This window comes from Globicephala melas, chromosome 3 (genome assembly GCF_963455315.2).
Source record: "Globicephala melas chromosome 3, mGloMel1.2, whole genome shotgun sequence".
In the NCBI taxonomy this organism is placed as follows: domain Eukaryota; kingdom Metazoa; phylum Chordata; class Mammalia; order Artiodactyla; family Delphinidae; genus Globicephala; species Globicephala melas.
This window is the reverse complement of record NC_083316.1, coordinates 83,245,215-83,268,970: the sequence shown is the minus strand read 5'-3', so window position 1 is coordinate 83,268,970 and position 23,756 is coordinate 83,245,215. Positions and strand designations below refer to the sequence as shown.

Sequence of the window (23,756 nt, the reverse complement as noted above, 5' to 3'; positions counted from 1 at the left end):
CATTCAGGCCTAAATCACTCTAAATTCCTAATACTTAAATGATTTAAGATCTTAATTAATAAGACCCCAATCTAATGCTTAACTTGTAGTAAAAGTCTTTATACCCAAGTAAAACTTTTACCACTGGGTAAGGATTAAGTAAATTTTTATCAGATGCATTATGATATATAAAGAAAGGAGTAATATATATATATATATATAATATGTATGTATATATATATACACACACACACATATATATATACACACACACGTGTGTGTGTATGTGTATCTGGCAAGACACTGTGGGAATATCAAAAGTTATCAATTAACAAATATGTAATTAAAGAGAGATTTTTCAAGTATGTAGGCATCAATGGACAGTTCATAAACTTAGTATAGAGACCATAGTACGTACATAGTTGAAACATAATGAAATTTATTTATGCTGTTATTAAACTGATTTAGACAACTATTTACAGAAAATAATATGTCATTATCTCATGTAGTTTATCTATCATGACCTTAAAACTAAAATAAGTTTAGAAAGGTCTTTTTCAATGTTGCTTTGCTTGAGTGTTAGCAAAGAAACAATTATGTTCTGTAGGTCAATGAAGAATTAACATTGTCACTGTACATTAGTTTTGCTTTGGCTTTCCTTAAGAGATGACCAAAACCAAAAGGATAATTAATATACCCAGACAGGGTTTGAAACACTCCCCACTTAAAAATTTTTTTAATCAGAATAGTAGATTCTTTTTGTATGTGATAGCATATTTTCATCTTTATCAGCTGGGAAAAATGAAGTTTCCTTCCTAAATTAAAACATGTTGGGATTTTAACTTATAGAATACAAGATTAAAAATGAGCACTGGCAATTAGACTAAGTAGTTTACATTATGGGCATTCAAAAGGGTTATGAAACAAAATTAATGCTATTTCGTATTTATTTCATCAAAACTTTGTATTTTGAGCTTTATGACTCAACATTTCTGAATTAGTGTATGTTAAATAAAAACTAAAGCATAGCATTTGGTCATGCTTTCACCTCTGAAGAGTTTTACATGTGTGCAAAATAGTGAGTTTAAGATTTGGAATACAACTTCCTTTAGACCACATACCTACAGTAGGGTTCTGCTTCTGTTCTACAAGAGTTCGTGGTGTTCGCAAGTAATTAGCATTTTCAGATACAACCTGCACAAGGAAAGCAAAATAAATGAACTAAAACAGTAAAATAAATTAAAAAGTCCATACTTCATTTGCAGCCTGTTCCAGACAGACAAAGGTTAATAAGCTGTATGATAAATATTAGTAGAAATACACAAATTATGAAAGATCATGCAAGATCCCCTTCTGAAGGGAGTCCATTTCATATGAGGTCCTTGCAATGAAGTGGTGCGAAGCAGGCATTCAGAATTAAATATCATGTATGAAACAAGACAGATGAAAAGAAACAATTAATAGACAATTAATAATTTCACTCTCTCTTAAAAGAAGCCAAATGCCCACTCTTAAACGGCTCCTGTATTTGAAGGGGGAAAAAAACAATCACAAACAAAAGAAAGGACAGACAGACTGTTGAGATCACCATACAATTACTGATCCATGCACAGGCTTTATCAGAGTAACCTTTAAATATTCACAGCCTTAATGGATACCATAATCCCTTTTCCTATAATCAATGCATTATATTTCCAAAAGGAAATTGCTGAAATTCTCGGAAAAGTCATGTGTATGAGCAGACCTTCCATTGTGAAAAAACAAAAAACTAAAAAAACCCACAGTATTTTAAGTTTCCAAATGTCATCACAAAAAGTCCTTCTGAAGTAATTTTATTTTGACCCCTTTTGTTGGGGCATATTATTGATGGGCACATATACATTGTCCCCTTTTATCTTAAAGAGAGCATTAAGATATTATACAACTAAAAAAACCCATACTGTATGTAATTATTAGATACTTCCAGATAATAGAAAGCGAGGGAGAGAACCATCAGTATTAGATGTATCCTGCTAATTAACATAGGGCCACATAAATTTTGATATTTAAAAAAATGTTCACATTCTCAGCAAATTCCAAATGGAATCTATTTTTCAATTATGGGGGAAAAGGTTATTAAATTTTCTTATCATCAAATTATGTAATTTCATTTCTGAATGTTTTAAAGAATAAGTCAAAAAAATGATTTCTTTACATTTAAAAAATTTTAATTAACAAGCTAAAGTTCCAGGAGTATAAAATTTATTGACTAATTTTAAAATCCTGGATATTTAAACCCCCCCCAGTAAAAATGCTAAACACATGCAATGTAAGTGGTTTCTTTCCCTCAAATATTGTGAGACATTACAAGCATTTTTAAGTGAATTCAAAATTTAAAAACAGAAGTATTTACTCTGATGTAAAATATAAGGGATTAGATGTCCTCAAAGACAGCTGTTTGTTGCTCTGAATGCGGGGAGGAAAAATGTTTAATGAAGTAAAGTTTAAAAACCTGTTGCCATGAGCCAAAAATACTGGATGTGAAAGCCAATGATTTGGGGGAGACAGGGGAAGAAGTGATTTGTTCCCCTGATCTGCGTCTTCGACGCCCAGTACCCACACCACTGGTGTAATGCAGCCAGGTACCAGTACCCTCTGGGCTAGACACACTCAGGGGGCTCTCTTCCTGGAAGTGAGAAAGGGGCAAAAAAAAAAAAAAAAAAAAAGCAGAGCATGCAAAGTTAGATACAACAGAGCCAAATGATCAGAAAGAAAAAAAAATACAGTTTGTTTGCATTTGTTTATCAATTTTTAAAAAACTATTAAACAGTAATTTGGGAGCCAAATATTTTAATATTTGAGAAATTGATCGGAATGAGTTATAAATCTAATTGTAAGTAATAGATTATGAGAATTACATTACTATCTTAAATATACAAAATATTTATACTGCTTAATAGTTGTCACTTCCCTCTTAGAACTTGAAAGATTTTAACAATTTTTTATCTTAGCAATGTTAAAAATATGATATTCAGGAGGTTTTATGCTATACTGGGCAAACTTTTCAACCCAAAGCACTAAAGAATCCTGCAAAGGGTTAAAGAGACTTCATTGTATATATGTATGAAAGGAAATCTGTCTGGCAGACAAAAAAAATTAGAGATCGTAAGATGGAGGATTCAAATTGCACTTGTTTACACTTTCAAGCTATCTATTTATTTACCCCCTCCAAAGGTTATGTATAGAGTTCAGTAGGCAAAACATGCAGCAAACATTCTCATTTTACATGTTTGCATGTTCAGGTTTCAGACAGTGAGGACAGAGTAAAATCTACTTGCACAAAATGAAGAGAATAGTCTTTTTCTCTGTATGTCTTTTGGAAGTACAAACTTCTGATATCCATGGAGATGATGGACGCTGGAAAAAGTCTTCAAGGTTTTACTTGAATAATTTACCTTATGGAAGTAAAAGTTTAGCATGGCATAGAAATAATCTCTTGAAAGCAACTATTTAAGTATTTACGAGAAAAAGGTTTATAAATGTGTTCTGCGTTTTAAGAGTTAACAAAGGGCAGTGATTTTGTTGAAGATTTCACAAATACAGATGAGACTCAGAATACGTTTGACTGTATCAGTGTTACAGACTTCTTCTGGAGTTCAGAAAAAAGGTTTAATGGTGAAATTCTGAACAGTCTGATGAATTGCAGATTGCTTTGTTCAACAACACCAAAATCACTGCCCTCACGCAAATGGTATTTTAGGTTACATTAATAAATGTCATTTCCCAATTTTCTGAAATTAAAGATAACTGAACATAACCCCAGGTTTCTCATTCTTAAATTAAGCTATAATAGAATAATCCCAAATTCTACAATTTTTAATCATCCTCTTTTTATTGGGTTGGCCAAAAGAGTGCAGGAAAAACCCGAACGAACTTTTTGGCCAACCCATAATTAACTTAAAATATCCCATTCATGGGAATCCTAACTAGTATACATTTTCAACTGTAAAATTACAACAATCTATTTTATCGAGATGTTTTTCCTATACACCATTGTCAAATTGGGACACATACATTTGAAATTTGAGAATCAAAAGCACATATGTTTGTATAATTTGGGGCTATAGAAATGAGCATAATTCTCATTTGTTGGTGTTTATGTTCCTATTCACCAACTGCTAGATGTTATACCTAACTCTTAAGATTTGGCATATTTAATCATCAACAAAAAATATTTTTCTAACTTAAAAGTTGATGGTTCTTCCTATCTTATACTTTTACTTCAGCATTTAGAGAACATTTTTAAGCACTGATCTCAAATCAGTGCTGGGGGAATCATCCTATAGAGAATATAAATAACCCAAAAAGAAGGTATTCAGAGTATAAAAATGTATACAGATGTTAAAGATTTACTTAAACTTTACTCCAACTGCTCAACTTTCCTTTCTTTTTTTTCAACTTTCCTTTTAAATGTTATTTTAGTAGTTATTTAAATGTTATTTTGTTAGTGAGCATAAGAATTAGCCTAAGTTATTTAATTATAGACCTTAATATAATACAAAGGTAAATTTTTCAACCATAGCATCAAAATTTCAAATTCCTATACTGACTTTAGCAATCAGGTTAACAATTCAGAATCTCACATCTTATTATACAGTGTCATTGGAATCAGTTGTTGCTGAAGCATCTCTGGCAATTCCTCACTACTTTTAACCAAAAATTATTCCTGATCCATTATATCAGACTTTGAAAAAAGTTCTTTATTAGAATAACCTAAAGTGACAAGAAAATAATGGATCAAGTCTTCAAAAGGCCTTATTTTACTACTTCTATTCAACTTTGCTATGAAAACTATAAAGCTCCAAATTCTAAAATTAATCTTTGCATTTTCTAACTGCCTCTATATTTTAAAAAATTTATTTGAAAAATAAAGTTGACAATTAAAAATCTGTTAGGTTCCCAAGCTTGATAATTAAAGCTGTATTTTCTTTTCTGTTTTATTAAAATATAGTTAGTTTACTTCATAAAAAACATGCTCTGATATATACTTACTTCATTTGCAGCCATCTTCCTAGATCTTGGAAGTGGAGACTTCCTGTGTATATGAATTGGCTCTGATACCATAGGTTTAAACAATATCACAGCTCGATCAACCTCATCTTTTTTAGAAGTATGTGGCTCATCATCACTATCAATTTTAAAAGATCTCCTGCCTTCACTCTGTGCAGAAAGAACATAACATAATAAAATTCAGATAAAACAAATCAATCTCTTCAGATGAACAAATTCAACCACCAACTGGTGTAGTCACTTGCAGTACATATACAAGTTTGTTTATTCAAGTAAATTAATAATTGAATTCTTATGAAAGCCTAGTATTATTCTGGATATTGTAAGACAGATGACAGAGTTCCTGACTTCAAGAAATACATACTCTTTGGATACATTAAACCATAAAACGACAATAAAGAGCCATATAAAACAAAGTACTTAATTAAATTTCATCCAATGCCCAAATAAATAAGCAATAATAATAAATGACAGTAAGAAAAAAGAGATCAGTTTTGTTACCAGTAATGCCATCAACTCAATCACAAACTGAAACAGTATCTGAAGTTATAAATTTTAGAAAATTCAAACTCTATGCCAAATATTTCCAACAAATGTAATGACTGCATACTTAAATAACAACCATTTGATGACTCACTGAATATTTAGTGAGTATGTACCATGTGCCAAGACACAGATGAATAAGATACTGTCCCAAATTATAAGAATCTCACAGTATAGTACAGAAAACAGATACGTTTAAAAAAGTTACACTAAATATCCATCTAAATAGAATGGGTAGGGCTTCCCTGGTGGCGCAGTGGTTAAGAATCTGCCTGCCGGGCTTCCCTGGTGGCGCTGTGGTTGAGAGTCCGCCTGCCAATGCAGGGGACACGGGTTTGTGCCCCGGTCCGGGAAGATTCTCACATGCCGCAGAGCAGCTAGGCCCGTGAGCCATGGCCACTGAGCCTGCGTGTCTGGAGCCTGTGCTCCGCAACGGGAGAGGCCACAACAGTGAGAGGCCCGCGTACCGCAAAAAAAAAAAAAAAAAAAAAGAATCTGCCTGCCAATGCAGGGGACCACATGCCGCAGAGCAACTAAGCCCGTGTGCCACAACTACTGAAGCCCACACGTCTAGAGCCCGTGCTCCACAACAAGAGAAGCCACCGCAATGAGAAGCCCACACACCGCAACGAAGAGTCACCCCTGCTCGCCACAACTAGGGAAAGCCCACGCACAGCAACGAAGACCCAATGCAGCCAAAAATAAAAAAATAAATAAATTTAAAAATAAACAGGACGGATAAATTGGGTAAATTACACTAAAACACATATTTTAAAGCACTAAGAATGGGCAAACTAAAACTAATTACATCAATGAATCTTATGAACGTACGTTAGTTTAAAGAAGCCAAGCAGAAGTACATAAAAACCTTCATCAAACTAAGGGGTATAGAAAATAAAGATAAACTTCTTCAACCAGGTAAGGGATATCTAAAAACTTGAAACAATCATCACAATTAATAAATCACTGGAAGACAAGAGTGCCCACCATCACTAAATCTATTCAACATTTTGCTGGACATTTGTCATCATTCACAGATATGATCATATACATAGAAAATTCAAATGACTCTATGTATAAATTATTAGAATGAATAAACAGCATGCAGTAAGGTTGTTAGTTATAAAATCTCTCTATAAAAATGAGTTAAAATTCAATATGAAAATAGCAAACAGAAAATGAAATTTAAATAAGCCATTTATGATAACATAAAGAATTTAGGAATTACCCTGACAAAGAAAATACAAGACATTAAAAAAAGTCTTAATTTTATCAAGAACATATAAAGAATAGCTCACTAAATTCAGAGCTGTATATCAAGTCCTTGGACTAGAAGATTCAATTCTGTAAAAGTGTTATTTCTCTCAACACTGATCTGCAGAGTTTATGTAATTTCAATCAAAATTCCAAAAAGTTCACTTTGAAACATGACCTTTTGCTTTAGTTTGGGAATGAACAAGGATGATACTAAGGATGCTTAGTATCAACACTTCTACTCAACACCATACTAGTCCTAGCCAGTAGCACTTCACAAAAAGCATATTCAAATAACCAATGAATATAAGAAAAGGTACTAATCCTTATTGGTCATGAGGGTAATGTAAATTTAAGCCACAACAAGATATCACTACATAGTCCCCAAAATAGCTATATTAAAAACACTAATCATACCAAGTGCTGATAAAGATATGGTAGTATCTTTGGAAAGTTATTTGACTGTATTTTAAAAAGTTGAACATATGCATACCCTATAACCCAGCAATTTTACGCCTACATATATATCCAAAAGAAATGTGTACATATGTTCAGAAAAAGACCTGAACAAGAATCTTCATAAAAGCATCCATCTTCAAACCTTGAACTGGAAACAAATCAAATGATCATCATAGTGAAATGGATTAATAAACTGCACCATATTTATTTAATGTAATCCTACATGGCAACAAAAATGAAGAACCGATGAATCTCAAACACATAATGAAAGAAACCAAACCCACTCTCCACCCCCAAAAAGCACATATTTTGTGATTTCATTTGTGATCATAAAGTCCAAAAATAGACAAAATTAATCTAAGTCATGATAGTAGGTAACTTTGGGGAGAAGGCAGGGAGGTTGTGAGAAAGAGGGGGCACAACTGCTTCTTCTAGAATGATCTTCTATCTATAACCTGGCTAGTTGTTTTACAATTGTGTTCATTTTGTGATATATCATTAAACTACACACTTATGATTTAGGTATGTTTACGAATATGTATTATAGTTTAGTAAAAAAGGTTTAAAGCTGAGTACATATTTAACTTTTGTAAGGTTAAGAATTAAACTGCAGTAATTCGTAACAAGTGCTTAGCATAGTAAAGAATGGACTAGTCCTCAAGTAGGACTTGAGGACAAAAACAAAAATTATAGTTATCCATTCTAACTACTGATCTTAAAAATCCAAAAAATCTAGAGAAAAGATAAAATATAAAATTCTAATATTCATAAAAATGTTGTCTACCCAAATCATACTTCAAGAAATTTAAACCATCTTGCTACTTAGTTGAGATAAGAATTATAGTACATAATAGAAAATTCTTAAAGAAACCTCATTTATATTTAGAACTGTAGTAACTAAGCAATGAAAACTTCATCTTCATTACCTCCCTTGAAGCTGGTCTATATCCATAGCCAGATGGTAAATTTTTGTCTTCTTCACATCCTTTGGCTCCTGGACTAAAATGTAATTCAACATGAAAGCGTTCCTCAGAGGAAAGATCCTAAAAAATATTACAGAACACTTTCAAAATGAGAAACTTCAAGTTATTTATTTACCTCTGGTAACACACGCAAATCAAGACTCTGTTACCTTGTTAGGATCCTCGTAAAGCATGATAACAATCTGAGTCATGTAGTTGAGTTCACTGACAACATTTAAATAATCCATAGCTCGTTTCCACTGTTCATCCTTTGATTCCTGAACAAATGGTAAGCATTTTCTCATATTATGTTACTTTAAAACCACTTTATTTTCATTATGGTAATTTGTTTAATCCTGATTGATACCACACAAATGAGGTGAATACTTAATACTCAACAAGCTTATATATACTCAACAAGCTTTCTTCTACTGCCACCACCCTAAGTGTAAACTACATCATCTTTCTTTAGATCACTGTGATAGCTCCCTAAATCGTTTCCTCATATCTACTTCTACTTATCTATTGTCTACACAGAAACCAAAGCCATTCACTTCCCTGCTTAAAACCTTTTAATGGCTTCCCAATCCTCTTAGAATCCTCAAGGCATGGCTCTCCAAACTTATCTGTTACAATTTTATGCATCACTCACTATTACGCTTCAATTATAGGCTTTCTCTCCATTCTTAACATCTTCTATGTTCTTTCTACCTTATAAATAAGTGCAAGAAAGTTAAAAGGTGACCACATAAGAGATGTATCTCTTCTCCCCTAAAACAATTCCATCATTACTAATGGATATATAAGCTCTTGCCTTGCTAATTAAGGGTCATTTTTTTCTCTATTTCTTTTATTAAAGCTCCACTAATCCTCATATGTATGCAAGGGATGCCACTTTGCTATCCTATTAAGGAATAAAAAAGAAATAAAAAACAAGAGAAAAGAACATATGAATTGGAAAATTTGATGGGAAAAGAACACTTACATAGTCTTAGGGTAACTCTGATAATAACTATTCATCAAGGCCCAATGATAAGAGAAATTAAGAATCAGGAGACATATACCAAATCTTCATACATTTCACTGACTGCCCTTTATTTTAAAAAGTACAAAAGAAAACAAAGTTGAATTCATTTTCTTTTAAAGATTATTTTTTTATAGATGTGCATAAATGTATATGCTAATATATATATATACACATAAAAAGTTTTTTAATTCTTATTTTTTGCTAGTTTGGAGATGGCTGAAAAATATTTTTGATATATAATAGAAGTGACATTGTATTCTAGATAATTTGTGGTTTGAGTGTACTGAGAAAGAAAGGGGATATTAAAATTTCTAAGTCTGTGTGGTTATCACTTCCACTGCCAATCTCTAAAACATCATTTTCTTAATTTTTTCACATACAAACTTCCTGGGAATCTTATTAATAGCCACTGCTTCAGCCATCATTAATATGTTGGCTTACCAACTCTGTACCTTTAACCCAAACCTCTAGCCTTACATATAAACATACTACTGGTCATCTTCACTTGACTAGCCTACTAGTGCCTCAAATTCAAGCTATCTAACCTCATTACTTTCCTTCTAATGCCTGATACTCCCCCAAGTGTTACTTATCAGTGAATGATGAGTAATTTTGTAGATGATCCTGTTAGAAATATGGGAACCTTTCTTGACTCTCTTTTCTCTCTTACCTTCCACACCTGTAAGCAAAGAAAGGGCCTCAAGGAGAGTGTTGGTGAAAGTTAAAATGCCTCAAAAAGAGAGTGTTAGTGAAAGCCTGAAAGGGCACTGAGGAGGTTGTTGGTGAGGGACTATAGGAAGGTTAAAAAAAAATCTTACTGGAAACTATAGGAAAAAGAACCCTTGTTATGTAGTGGCATAAAGTGTAGAAACACTATAGCCTGCAGACAGTGGAACTCAATGAGCTAGCTACCAAAAATTCCAGGAAAAATTCTCAAAAGGCCACCAAGATTCTTCTCACTACCTGTGATGAACTATGAGAGGAGGGAGATAAACTTCAGGAAAATGGTTAATTAAAGGAGCCAAGACTTGCAGAGTTCAGAAATAAAACTGTTTCTCATTCCTAGCCTCTCCAGAGAGCAAAAAATGCTATAGTTAAAAAGTGGCTTCCAGGAAGAACAGAAACGCAGGAATCTGTCATGAAAACATGGGTGTGATTGTAAAAACACTTGCTAAGACTTCAGAAAGATTTAAGGCTCACAGACCTTTCAAAGACGCAAAGACTTTCTCAGGATTATACTACCATGTCTCTCAGATACTCACTATTAAGCAATAAGGACTGCTGAGTACTATCCCTCAGTAGACACAGAGGGAGCCCAATGTAAAAATGGGCTTATTCTTAAGATTTGTGGGTGTGAACTGTTTAATAAAGTAGATTATAAATTACTCCTTTTTGTTTTGTTTTTTAAATTATACCATCTTGAACCAAAAATAAACAGACCTTTGGATCCCCAAACTTCCTTGGACAGGAAGCAGGTTAAAGAAAACTACTTAGCTGCAAATGTGAGCTACTTTTTATGGAAAAGGAAGGATGACCTAGATGAAGCAATTAAGAACCCAAAGTATGAAGCCATGAACCATTATAAACAACTCCCTGGCAGTATGACAGAGCCCTAATTAAGGAATGGGCAGTAAGTACCTAGGCAGATTTCAAAATTGCTATGGACCAGTGACCATGGTGTACCTTCTGTTTTCCCCTCTTTTGAAAAGGTTATCTACAGCAGTTATTCTATGCTTATCCCACCACTGTATGTCAAATGTATGAAGGACAGACAATTGGTATCTTCAGTTCATAGGTCTTTGAAACGAGATTGAGTTCTCCTGAGCACTCAAGGAGCTCTGCCCAAGGAGTCCCATCCACACCTGGACCTGATTTAGATAATGAGATCCTGGATGTCAAGTTTATGCTATAATAGATAAGCCTGAGGGAATACTGGAGGAGAGATTACCTGAATTTTGCATGAGGGAGAAATATGGACTGTGTGGGTAATGGACATACTGTGATAGACTCTGTTTTCCAAATATGGCCACCAAAATACATCCAATCCCAAGTATTCATCTTACAATAAGTAAGTGACAGTGATACTCCACTCATCTAGTAATATGGGTCTATTCCCCACCCCTTGAACCTGGATGAGACTCGGTGACTGCCTCCAAAAATGCTCAGCAGAAGTGATACTACGTAACTTCATAAGTTAGGTCATAAAAATGCTTTGTGCTTGCTCCTTGCTCTTTTAGGAAGTTCACTTTTGGAACTCAGCTGCTATGTTCTGTGCATCAAGCACCAGACATGAGAAGAAAGTTGTGAGATGACTTGAGCCCGAGCCACTGTCTGACTGCAATATCACGAGAGGCCCAATGCAAAACTGCCTGATCACAGTCAGCCTTTAAACCATGAGAGAGAAAAATAAAATGACTGTGGTTGTTTTAAGGCAGTAACCTTTGGTATGATTCATTACCTAACAGTAAATAAGAGTCACAATGTCCAACCAAACACCAAGTCCTATTGATTCTAACCTCTAAATAATGCAAATTCATCAGTTTCTCTTTATCTCACTGCCACTGGCCTGTAACATTACCTAAAATATTTTGTATTATTGTTTGCTTAAATGGATCTTCTCCAAAGGGAAGAGAACATGTCATTATCTCCAACATCTAGCAGAGTGCTTGGTATAAAGTAGACCCTTGACAAATGATGGTAAATAATGAATTATTAAAAACTGCACAGTAAAAAAATGGTGTTAGTGATTCGATTATAAATTCAATAACACATATTTGTTAAATAGATTTATATAACTTATCCTACTTACATCACATAAGGCACCATAGCGAAGAATAGACAGTAAAGAATGTACATGACTTTCACTGGTGAAATATAATCTGGTACGGACATGACGTTCAGGTGACAGAACACCCCTGGAATACCTAGAGTAAGGAGCAGACACTGTTAAAATGTAACCATGCAGTTAAAACTTAATGAAATTATTTTGTAAAATGGAATTTAATCTTACTAGAAGTAAAAGAACATAATAAGCAAATCTATCACTCTTCCAATAACAATTGAGGCGTTATCTTAGCAGGTATTCCTCTAACATGAAGATAACTGGAACTAACTGGGACCACTGAGATTAGTCAAAGAAGCATTAATATTAGTCAAGTTCACTGTAAATAGGTTATTTAAGCACCTTTATTAACAACGAAAGAGGTCATAGCACTAAAGAAGCTCACAGATGTTAATGCTGCTGAATGAGGATGATCACTGATGATCACATGTGAATGATAACACACATCCTCTTTCCCTGTTTGCCTCAGTTTTTTCTCCAATTTGGAGCCAAAAAGAACCTTGGTTGGAAGTTAACTATTAGAAATACCTAGGTAATATTTATTTCCACAGTGTGCCAAGTGATACACTCCTGATTTAGCCATAGGAACATTAAAAAGTAATTAGATTTGAAGAATGCAAAAACAGATGCCTATAGACTTAAATACCAGTACAGTCTCTTACACAGGATGGAGTTTATTTACAGTGTCATCATCTTGCGTCCTTTGAAGATCTGAGCGAATTTTTCTAACTAGAGGAGTACAGTAGCCTTTGGCAATCTCCAGTTTTTCAGCTTTAGTTATACCATATTCCTGAGCAGAACATACACAACATTAGAAAAAGGGTATAATAATAAAGAACTCCAATAAAGGTACTACTAAATTTAAGAATTTTAGTGAGCGACAAGTATTTTTATTCAGCCTCTTTTGAACATTATACAATGCTCCTAGTTTACATTTCTGCAACTTCAAGTACACTATTCCCCAAAGTATTGAGTGTAATTAGAAGAATTTTATTTTGGTGTAAATGAAAAAGAAAGTAATTTCTAAAGAGGATAGGATGAATGGATGAATGTAATCTTTATGAACAGTATTCAACTCAACCAGGTTTTAAATGTAGAAACAACCCTAAAAGAAAGATGGATTAAGGGCACAAACACTAAAGCACAGAACAAATAGTCAATAAACATACAGAAAGAAATATAAATTGAAACCATGAAATTTTTGTCTATTTGAATGTCAAAGATTAAAAAGGTTAACAAATTATTTAAAAGCCTTTGGCCAATACTGTAAAGGTTTTAACTAGTGGTTAGCCAAAAATGCCGTGAAATTATCAAACTTAATGAGCTCTATAACCATTATAAGTTAATTAAATGAGGAATTACAATCCAAAGTGTTAAGAAAACATAGTAATTGTAAGAATTATAATAAAAATTACAGTTCAAAGAGGTAGATGAGAAAATGACCTGATATAAGAAAAAAATCTGTTTTGTGTGTATAGATGGGAAGAGAGGGTATGAGAGGAAGAGGGCAGAAAGTGGGGTGGAGGCGGAGGAAGGCAGGGACAGAGAGAGAAAGAAGGAAGAGTAGAGAAGAGGGAAGAAATAAGCACACTCTTTCTCTCCCAGTTCCTTCTGGGATACCTGTATTTAAAGGCTACTTGCTGTTATCAGGTACTTCCCAGATGGCAAAACTTTAGTATGGATAATAAATCTCAAAACTGCCTAATAAAGAAAAGGCTGATTGATTAGATGGAAGACGTATGAAAATGGAACCTCTTGGGTCATTTACCTTAAACACAAAAGCTTGGTTGGTTAATTATCTCACCAACATAGATGACTGTGAAATTGGTATGAAAAAAAGAAATACGTATGCAATTGTGTATGTATGTGTAAACAAAAGGAAAATGTTGAAATTAACATCATCAAAGGAAATTTTTCTGTTGTTATTAGCAAGGTGTAATGAAACAGGCACTCTCATACACTGCTGGTCTGTAACAAAACTGGTAAAAGAGTTCTGGAAATCTTCTTGATTTTATGTAGAAGACATATGTATAAGGAGAGTGAAAGAAAGTAAAAGAATCCACATTTCCAAATGTGAGAAATTGGTTAAATAGCTATTATTACATCACATCATTCAGCCATTAGGAAAAATGAAGTATATTTAGCTTTACTGATTTGGAAAAAATTTCTTGATGCCAAGAAAAAAAAATCAGGTTATAAAATAGTATGCATTTCCTGGTTCCATTTTTGCAAAGAATACATTTGTCATATATACGAATTTATGAAAAAAATTTTATCCATGAATTTAAGGGAAAAGGCCTTTTAGAATTTTCCAAAACAGTGAAATGTTTTTCTCTAGTTGGTAATGGCATACTGATTTTTTTTTTTGGCTATATCTATATTTTATAACAAAGATATATTACTTTCATAACAAAAAAACCTTTCCCTTCAAAACAGTGACATATTTTGTAGAGCTGAAAAAGCAAGCTGCCATAACCAACTAGGACCAAATAATTAATTGTTGGATACCCAAGTTCTCTTATTTCTTCCACAAAAAGAACTGATTAAAATAACCGATGAAGATATTTGAAAGCTTATTATATGGTGATATTTAATGAGAGTATCATTGGACTTTATATTGCAAATGCTATTATAAAGAATCCTCTGCATTTCATAATACAATCACCAAAGAAATGATCTTCAAACTTCAATAAATGTGTGCCATCTCAATTAAGACTCTTAATAACAAATATAATCTTTAGATGTTCTTATCTTCCATCATACCATCGAGGCTCTTTTACTATTTACTTAATTTACTGAGGTAACATTGGTTTATAACATGTCTCATGTGAACATTATATTTTGACTTCTGTATAAACTACAGTATGCTCAACACCAGAAGTTGTTTCTACTCATCACCATACAGTTTACCTCCTTTACGCAATTCACCCCCTTTCCCTTCTGGTAATTATTACTCTTTTCTCTATAAATACATGTTTATTTTGCTTGGTTTGTTCATTTATTTAAAAGAAATTTTAATATTCACATTTGAGTGAAATCATATAGTATGTTTTTCTTTGAATGACTTATTTATCATAACACCCTCAAGGTACAACCATGTTGCCACAAATGGCAAGACTGTATCTTTTTTATGTATTCCACTGTATTATATATACTACTTCATCCATCCATTCATCAATGGGCACTTTCCATATCTTGGCTATTGTAAATAATGCCACAATGAACACAGGGTGCATGTGTCTATTCAAATTAGAGTCTTCATATTCTTCAGATAAATACCCAGAAGTGGAATACCTGGATCATAGAGTAGTTCTAGTGTTAATTTTTTGAAGAATCTCCATACTGTTTTCCATAGTGGCTGCACCAATTTACATTCCCACCAACAGTGTACCACACTTTTTTCCACATCCTCTCCAGTACTAGTTATTTCTTGCCTTTTTGATAACAGCCATTCTAACAGGCCTGAGGTGATCTCTCACTGTGGTTTCGATTTGCATTTCTCCAATAATTAGTGATGTTGAATATCTTTTCATGAGCCTCCTGGCAACCTGTATGTCTTCTTTGGAAAAATATTTAGCTCCTCTACCCATTGTTTAATCAGACTGTGTTTTTGTTGTTGTTGAGTTGTATGAGTTCTTCATATATTTTGGATATTACCCCCAAATGGAATATATGATTTGTAAATATCTTCTCCCATTCCGTAGGTTGTCTCTTCGTTTAGTTGATGATTTACTTTACTGTACAGAGCTTTTTAGTTTGATGTAGTCCTGTTTGTTTATTTTTGCTTCTGTTTCCCTGCCCAAGGAAACATATCCAAAAAGATATTGCTAAGACCAACTTCAAGGAGCATACTATGTTTACTTTTAGTTTTATGGTTTCAGGTCTTACATTCTAGTCTTTAATCCATTTTGAGTTTTGTGTATGGTGTGATATAGTGGTCTAGTTTCATTCTTTGGCATGTGGCCGTCCAGTTTTCCCAATACTATATTGAAGAGACTATGCTTTTTCCATTGTATGTTCTTGGCTCCTTTATCATAAACTAATTGTCCATATATGTGCGGGTTTGTTTCTGGGCTCTCAATTCTGTTCCATTCATCTACATGTCTGCTTTTCTTATCTGTTATAAAAATACAACTTTTTATTGTGTAAAATAAAACCTCTTTTGCAAAATAAAACTTCTATTTAGCAAATGAAAGATGTTGTCAGAGACTAAGTCCTTGTTTTCTAAGCCTATGTTTCTTATAGTGAGGCCCAAAGACATATTCTTGCCGTATGAGATATTTTTATCCTCTTTTAAAGAGAATTTATTTGCAAATCACTGATTTATACAATATACTTAAACCTGTCTACATCATATACACTGACCAAACAAATAAATAGTTGTTCTTTCATGCTGCAAGAATAAGCTAAACTTTAACATGTACACAAATACTTATAGGTAAGTTGTGCAGCCTGAATTCCCAGTTTTTAAAAGTCTCTAGTTTTTCCTGGATATTCTGTGAATATTAGGAAAAGGACACTGGAGGGTTTTTTTTTTTTTTTTTTTTGCTGCGCTGGGTCTTCATTGCAGTGCATGCATTTCTCATTATGGTGGCTTCCCTTGTTGCAGAGCACGGGCTCTAGGCATGCAGGCTTCAGTAGTTTCAGAACGCAGGCTCAGTAGTTGTGGCTTGTGGGCCCCAGAGCACATGGGCTTCAGTAGTTGTAGTGCACAGGCTCACTAGTTGCAGCTCGCGGGCTCTAGAGCACAGGCTCAGTAGTTGTGGCACATGAGCTTAGTTGCTCCTCAGCATGTACGATCTTCCCGGACCAGGGATCAAACTCATGTCCCCTGCATTGGCAGGTGGATTCTTAACCACTGTGCCACCAGGGAAGTCCTGAAGTATAGTTTTAATTGTAGTAGATTTACAGTATTGTGTTGGTTTCAATTGTACAGTAAAGTGATTCAGTTATATATTGGGTTGGCCAAAAGGTTCGTTCGGGTTTTTCTATAACATAAAAACCCGAACGAACTTTTTGGCCAATCCAATATTTTTTCAGATAATTTTCCATTATAGGTTATTACAAGATATTGAATATAGTTCTCCTTGAGAACTAGTATATAGTAAATCCTTGAGAGAATATAGTAAATCCTTGTTGCTTATCTATTTTATGTATAGCGGTGTATATCCCATACTCTTTATCATTCCCCCTCTCCCTTACTGTAAGTTTGTTTTCTATGTCTATGAGTCTGTTTCCACTTTTTAATATAGATTCATTTGTATTATTTTTTAGATTCCACATACAAGTGATATCATATAATATTTGTCTTCCTCTGACTTAATTCACTTAGTATGGTGCTCTCTAGGTCCATCCATGTTGCTGCAAATGGCAATATTTTGTTTTTATGGATGAGTAATATTCCATGGTGTGTGTGTATGTATATGTGGTGTGTGTATGTATATATACGTATATGTGTGTAGAGAGATATATATATGTATATATACATACACACACCACATCTTCTTAAACCAATCATCCACTGATGGGCACTCCAGTTGTTTCCATGTCTTGGCTATTGTAAACGGCGTTGCTATGAACACCGGGATGCATGTATCTTTCTGAATTAAGAGTTTTTATCTTTTCTGGATATATGGGAGTGGGATTGCTGGATCATAAAATAGTTCTATTTTTAGTTATTAAGGAACCTCCCCACTGTTTTCTATATATGAGTATCTTTAAGTGAGGCTACTTTTATATACAATCTTTACACTTTTCATGTACAGTGACCCTTGAAAAACGTGGAGGTTAGGAGCACCAACCCTGCACACCACTGAAAATTCGAGAATAACTTATTTGTGGTTCTGCATCCCTGGCAGATTCAACTGTGGATATGTGGATCATGCAGTACTGTAGTATTTACTATTGTAAAAAAATCTGCGTATAAGTGGACCCACTACAGTTCAAACCCACATTGGTCAAAAATCAACTGTATTTCATTTTTCCTGCTTTTTAACTTTGGTTCACAGTTGGAATGTGTGATTTACTCCAATCTCCCTTTTACAATGTCCAAATGATCTTTTAGTAATTGAGTTGAAAAAAGTTCTCCAAAGGGCATCTGCAACTGTTTTCTTCTAACACATTTCTTATCTCAACTTGTCTTGTCACCTGTCTCTTTATTATCATCTGATTCTCTGTTTAATTACATTTCAGTTAACTGAATTTTGGTTACACCTCTATTTTTACTCTCCTATAATGATAAGGCCCCCCGTTCCACCTCTACCACACCCCACAAATAACTACTTACATCCTGGCCTCTAAATATTATTTTCAAAATACTTCCACATAAGGTAAAAAAACTTCCAAAATTTATATAGGGACACAACTATCTTTTTCTCCCACTTTGCACACATTCCCATAGCACAGAGCTGGTAGGTGCACAATAAATGCCCAATAAATACTTAAGTGATTTATCCCATCCTATTTTCAGTTGTCTTGTTTGTTGTTAGCATATTATTATTAAGAGTATCAATTCTTAAATTTTAAAAAGTCACTATAAACTATTAAAAAATCAAACAATGATTTAATATAACAAAAAGTTTAAAATATAAATTCATAATTAGTTACTTTCCTTTTTAAAATTATAGGCTTACTGGGACACAAAAACCAACTATCTTTTATCCACTGATAGACGTTTTAAAAGTATCTAAATAACAGTACAAGAAAATTGATATGTAGGAATTACTTACCTGAGGGATAACAATATCTGCTAATGCCTTTGAAAGCCTATATAATTCCATTGTGTTTTCTAATTTCAAGGAACCATTATGCTGGACATCATATTTTATACAGTCATATATGTCAGGGATTTTACTAATATCATATCTTCCATTCTTTGTTTTAAAGTCTTTCTCCAACTTGGACCATCTACGTAGCATGAGCTCTAAGGTCTCACTATGATAAAGCTGAATATCTAAAACAACATAACAGTTTTAGTGTATTAAACTTCAAAATCAGATAAAGAATATATATTAAAAATTGGTAGTTAGAAACTTCTTAAATATCAAAGGTAAAATTGTTAACAAGCTAGGAAATGTTATCATAGGCATATACTATTAGCAACCATATATTTTGTAGACTTGAATAAAGGTATAAATACATGGGTTAGGAACTGGTTTTATAGAAGACCTTCCATATGTTACATACGTTAGTTGCCCAAGTTATTAACTAAGCTAGTCTCAGAGCCAGAGCACTGATCACCTTCCTGTTGCTTGCTCCTTCTTATTATGCTGCCTATTTGCTGCTGAACTGTACAGTAATGCTACATAATTAACCAAATAAAAATGTTTTATTATCCCTTTCATGCTACCACAGATAAAAGCAATTATAACTTCGCTATTATTCTTTTGCTGGATATGTACTAACTCAAATTACACCTAGACATACCTATCTAATGCTAAATATAGCATTAAAGGCTTGAATTTTTTATGATTGGCACATCTTATTTAAAAAATGTTTATAGCAACTGGATAGTGCCTTTTATTTGTTTTCTAATCTAAGGAAAACAAAATATTTACCTGATGATTTGGGATCTTCCATTCGATGTCTGATTTGAGAAGTCAAACTTTGTATCAAGAAATACACTTTGTCACAGGTCTTCACAGGATTTTTAATTAAATGCATTGATTTGATAAGAGAAATGCTTCCAGATGGAGTAAGCTACAAATGAATAGAGTATATATTTTTACATCTGGTTATGCTCAATTGGCCAAGAGAACAATATACAAAATTTTCCAGTAGCTGCAGAATAACTCAAACTACAAATGAAGATACCCCCAAAATACAGAAATAAGATCAAGGAGGAAATAAAAACCTCAAAATTTCATGTTAAAAAAATCCTAAACCTTAGCTAACATTAGATTATCCACAGGGAAAATCTAATAGAAGTACTCTAATTTACAAGGAGATTTTATTCTAATATTTTGCAGACATTTTGCTGATTCACTTGGTATTTGCAAATATGGTTTAACCATTTGACATATATTGACATGGAATAACCTCGAGACTATTACTTTCATCACTTTTTCCAGATGAGGTACTTAACAGAGGTTAAAGCACCTTCCCTAAGATCAAACCACTAGTATGCAAAGAGTGAGAGTAAAAAAGCAGGTAATCTGGCTAAAGAGCTGTGCTCTTAACCACCATGTAAATGCCTTTGTGATGAGATTTTTTGCAAGTCAACAAAAGCCATTAATGACAAATAGTTTCAATTTTCACTGTTGAAACTTTGCTTGGCAAGTAATTTAACCCCATCAAATAAATTTGTATAAATATAAAAAATGTAAAGTGGAATTCCACTTCTTGTTATGGTGAACTAGGTAGTTTAGGCCAATCTAACCACTGAAGATTAGTAAAACTCCTGGGCAAAGAACTTCTATACTTCTGCTTTAAGGTATCTGAGAGATAAGATATTAAGAATTATTAAGAATTATGGAAACCAAACTCTCTGGTCAGAGATCCAGAGAGTGATACTGGCTTTTAAGGCTGTTTTTGCATTGGAGACATCTGTTGATTCTGAATAGACAGCAGAGAAGAAGAATAGAGATTTAATATCATTTTATGTTAACAGGACAAAAAAAGTGAAGTCCAGGATTTTCAAAGGTGAAACTCTGGTAAACTCTACATTTAGGGTTCAAAAAAGGGATAAACTGGAGTCTGCATTTTTAACAAGACCCCAGATGATTCTTAGTCAAGTAAGTTTGAAAAACACTTTAGTTCTAGAGTCCTTGCTTTGTCCAGGAAGAGGATAAAAGCATGATGTAAACATTCAATTTGCAGATGTCATAGAAGCCTATTGTTCTCTCTTGGGTAGTGACAAAACAAATAGTAAAATCAAATATAATTTTCTAACTACCAGGGAAATAAATAAATAAAAAGTACCAATTCCAATGAAGCAAGAAAGGAGAGAAAAATAAAAATAGGCAGTATAAATATAAAGCACTTAAAAGGATAATAGATTCATATACAAATTTCAGTAATTTATAATATAAATAATTGTCCTAAACAAAGATTTTCATGACAAATTTTTTAAAAATCTATATGCAGATTTTAAGAGATACATCTAAAAGTATAGTTTCAGAAAGACTGAAAGTTAAAAGATAAAAAAGATACTGTACAAACACCAAGTAAAAGAAAAAACAACTGTTTTAGCTATATTAATCTCAAAGTAAATTTTGAGGCAAAAATACTGATTGAAATATACCAATTCTTAATTTGTATGCATTTAATAGCATGACATCAAAACATGTAAAGCAAGGCTTAAGAGATTACAAAGACAAGAAAAATCCACAATTATAGTGGGAAATTTTAACACACAACAGTAAAGAAAGAAAAAACAGACCAAAAAAAAATCAGCAAGAATTTTTGTTTTTACCAAAATGATATAAAGTTAGAAATAACAAAAATATAACTTAAAAATGCATAGGTCTGAAAATTTTAAAAGTACACTTCTAAATAACATATGATCAAAGAAATCACTAAGGAAATTAGAAAATGTCCCAGATGGCATAAACCTCAATTTATGAATACAGTCAAAACAGTGCATAAAGGGCCTAGAGTGTGTATTTTACAAAAGATTGAACATTCATGAGTTAATAAGCATCCATCTAGTGACATCAGTTTTTAACAATTAGAAAAAGAGCAAAATAAAACTACAGAAGTAGAAGGAATAAAATATTAAACAATAAAAATTAATAAAATAGAAAACAAGTGCATAATTTAGTGAACCAACAAATCTGAAAGACAGTTCTTTTAAAGGACTAATAAAGCTGATCAACTATGGCAAAACTGATCAAGGAAAAAAAAGGGGGGGAAGACTGTACAATGTTACAAAACAAAAAGGAATATCTCTACTGATCTTGCAGACATTATAAACAACTTAAGAGGAGTGTATACACAAATTTCTAGAAGAATGTAACTTAATACAGACACAAGACATAATAAATGCAAACTACTAAATTACTCTGGAAACCACAATTACAAGCTTTCCCATAAAGAAAATGCCCATGGGATTTACCAGTAAATTTTACCAAACATTTACTGAAACATATATACATGAATTATTCCCCCCAAACAGGACTCTCTAATTAATTTTATGAGAACAGCATAATCTTGATATTGAAAGCAGACAAAGACAACAAGAATAAAAAAGTAAAGGTCAGTATGACTCATGAACACAGATGTAAAACTCCTAACCAAAAATATTAGTAAACCCAAACCAGTGATATATATATATATTTTTTAAATGAGCTTATTCTAGGAACCACGGTAGCCTCTCCCCCAAATCATATGATGTTTAACAGATAAGAAAATATAAAATTTAAAAACTTGTCATGATAAAACCTCTTAAGAAAACAGGAGTAGAATGGATTTTCCTTATTTTGAAAAAGAGTAGCTTTAAAAAAATCTACAGAGACCATACTTAATGGACAGTGTTAAAAAGATTTCCCTTTGAGAATATAAACAAAAACAGAAAAGCCACTTCTATTTACTATCACTTTGATGGTACTAGCTATTAAAGTAAAGCAATAAAAAGAATTAAAAACATAAAAACTGGAAAGGAAGACAAAAACCTGGGGATATGCTTTGAAAAGATTTTTTTTAATCTACAGATAAATTACTAAGTTAATAAATAAGTTCAATAAAGTTGACACATATAAAGTCAATATTAAAAAAACTATTTGTACATAGCAGCAACAGATAGTAACCTTTTTAGAGGGAGCGTTTACAAGTACACAAAATTTTTTTTTAAAGATGTAAGTTTTCACAAACTATAGATCTAATGCAATCTAAATCAATATTCCAACAGGATTTTAGGCCAGGTTATTTTAAAATTTATATGGAAATACAAGAAAAGCCAAGAAGAACTTGAAGAAGGACCCATGTAGGATTTGGGAGATCTTATTCAATGGCCCAAGAGTCAACAAAAGAATACGTTCTAGAAACAGAGAACACACATATGATAAAGCTGGCACTACAGAGTAGTGGGGAAAGGATGGTCTTTTCAGTATGTGGTGTTGAGACACCTGGATGTACATATGGTTGGGGGGAAAACATCAGTTTTGACATCCTTATCTAATAGCACACACAAAAGTCAATTTTAGCTAGATTGTAGATAAATGTGCAGGGAAAAACAGTAAAGTATATAGAAGATCGTATATGGGAATACCTTATGACCCCACATTAGAAAAAGGTATTATACTGTATGTTAACACACATATATGGAATTTAAGAAAAATAAAAATGTCATGAAGAACCTAGGGGTAAGACAGGAATAAAGACACAGACCTACTAGAGAATGGACTTGAAGATATGGGGAGGGGGAAGGGTAAGCTGTGACAAAGCGAGAGAGAGGCATGGACATATATACACTACCAAACATAAGGTAGATAGCTAGTGGGAAGCAGCCGCATAGCACAGGGAGATCAGCTCGGTGCTTTGTGACCGCCTGGAGGGGTGGGATAGGGAGGGTGGGAGGGAGGGAGATGCAAGAGGGAAGAGATATGGGAACATATGTATATGTATAACTGATTCACTTTGTTATAAAGCAGAAACTAACACACCATTGTAAAGCAATTATACTCCAATAAAGATGTAAAAAAAT

The 23,756-nt window shown here is 33.1% G+C and overlaps 1 protein-coding gene across 22 annotated transcripts in view; it reads right to left on the bottom strand.

Annotated features, from left to right (window-relative positions):
* PPIP5K2 (diphosphoinositol pentakisphosphate kinase 2) overlaps nt 1–23,756 on the bottom strand; it is a 75,562-nt gene that overhangs the window by 15,130 nt on the left and 36,676 nt on the right. For 8 of the 22 annotated variants that reach the window (XM_060296078.1, XM_060296070.1, XM_060296068.1 and 5 more), the window contains 10 exons: nt 19,672–19,813; nt 18,844–19,067; nt 12,778–12,905; nt 12,083–12,197; nt 8,417–8,524; nt 8,211–8,327; nt 5,011–5,178; nt 3,293–3,413; nt 2,471–2,640; nt 1,101–1,173 (listed from right to left, as the gene is read on the bottom strand). In XM_060296078.1, the coding sequence (XP_060152061.1) occupies nt 1,101–1,173; nt 2,471–2,640; nt 3,293–3,413; nt 5,011–5,178; nt 8,211–8,327; nt 8,417–8,524; nt 12,083–12,197; nt 12,778–12,905; nt 18,844–19,067; nt 19,672–19,813 (1,366 nt within the window). Of the gene's footprint in view, nt 1–1,100; nt 1,174–2,470; nt 2,645–2,674; nt 3,414–5,010; nt 5,179–8,210; nt 8,328–8,416; nt 8,525–12,082; nt 12,198–12,777; nt 12,906–18,843; nt 19,068–19,671; nt 19,814–23,756 lie in introns of those variants that run through there. The other 14 variants (XM_060296072.2, XM_030848735.2, XM_030848783.2 and 11 more) reach the window with 4 other exon arrangements.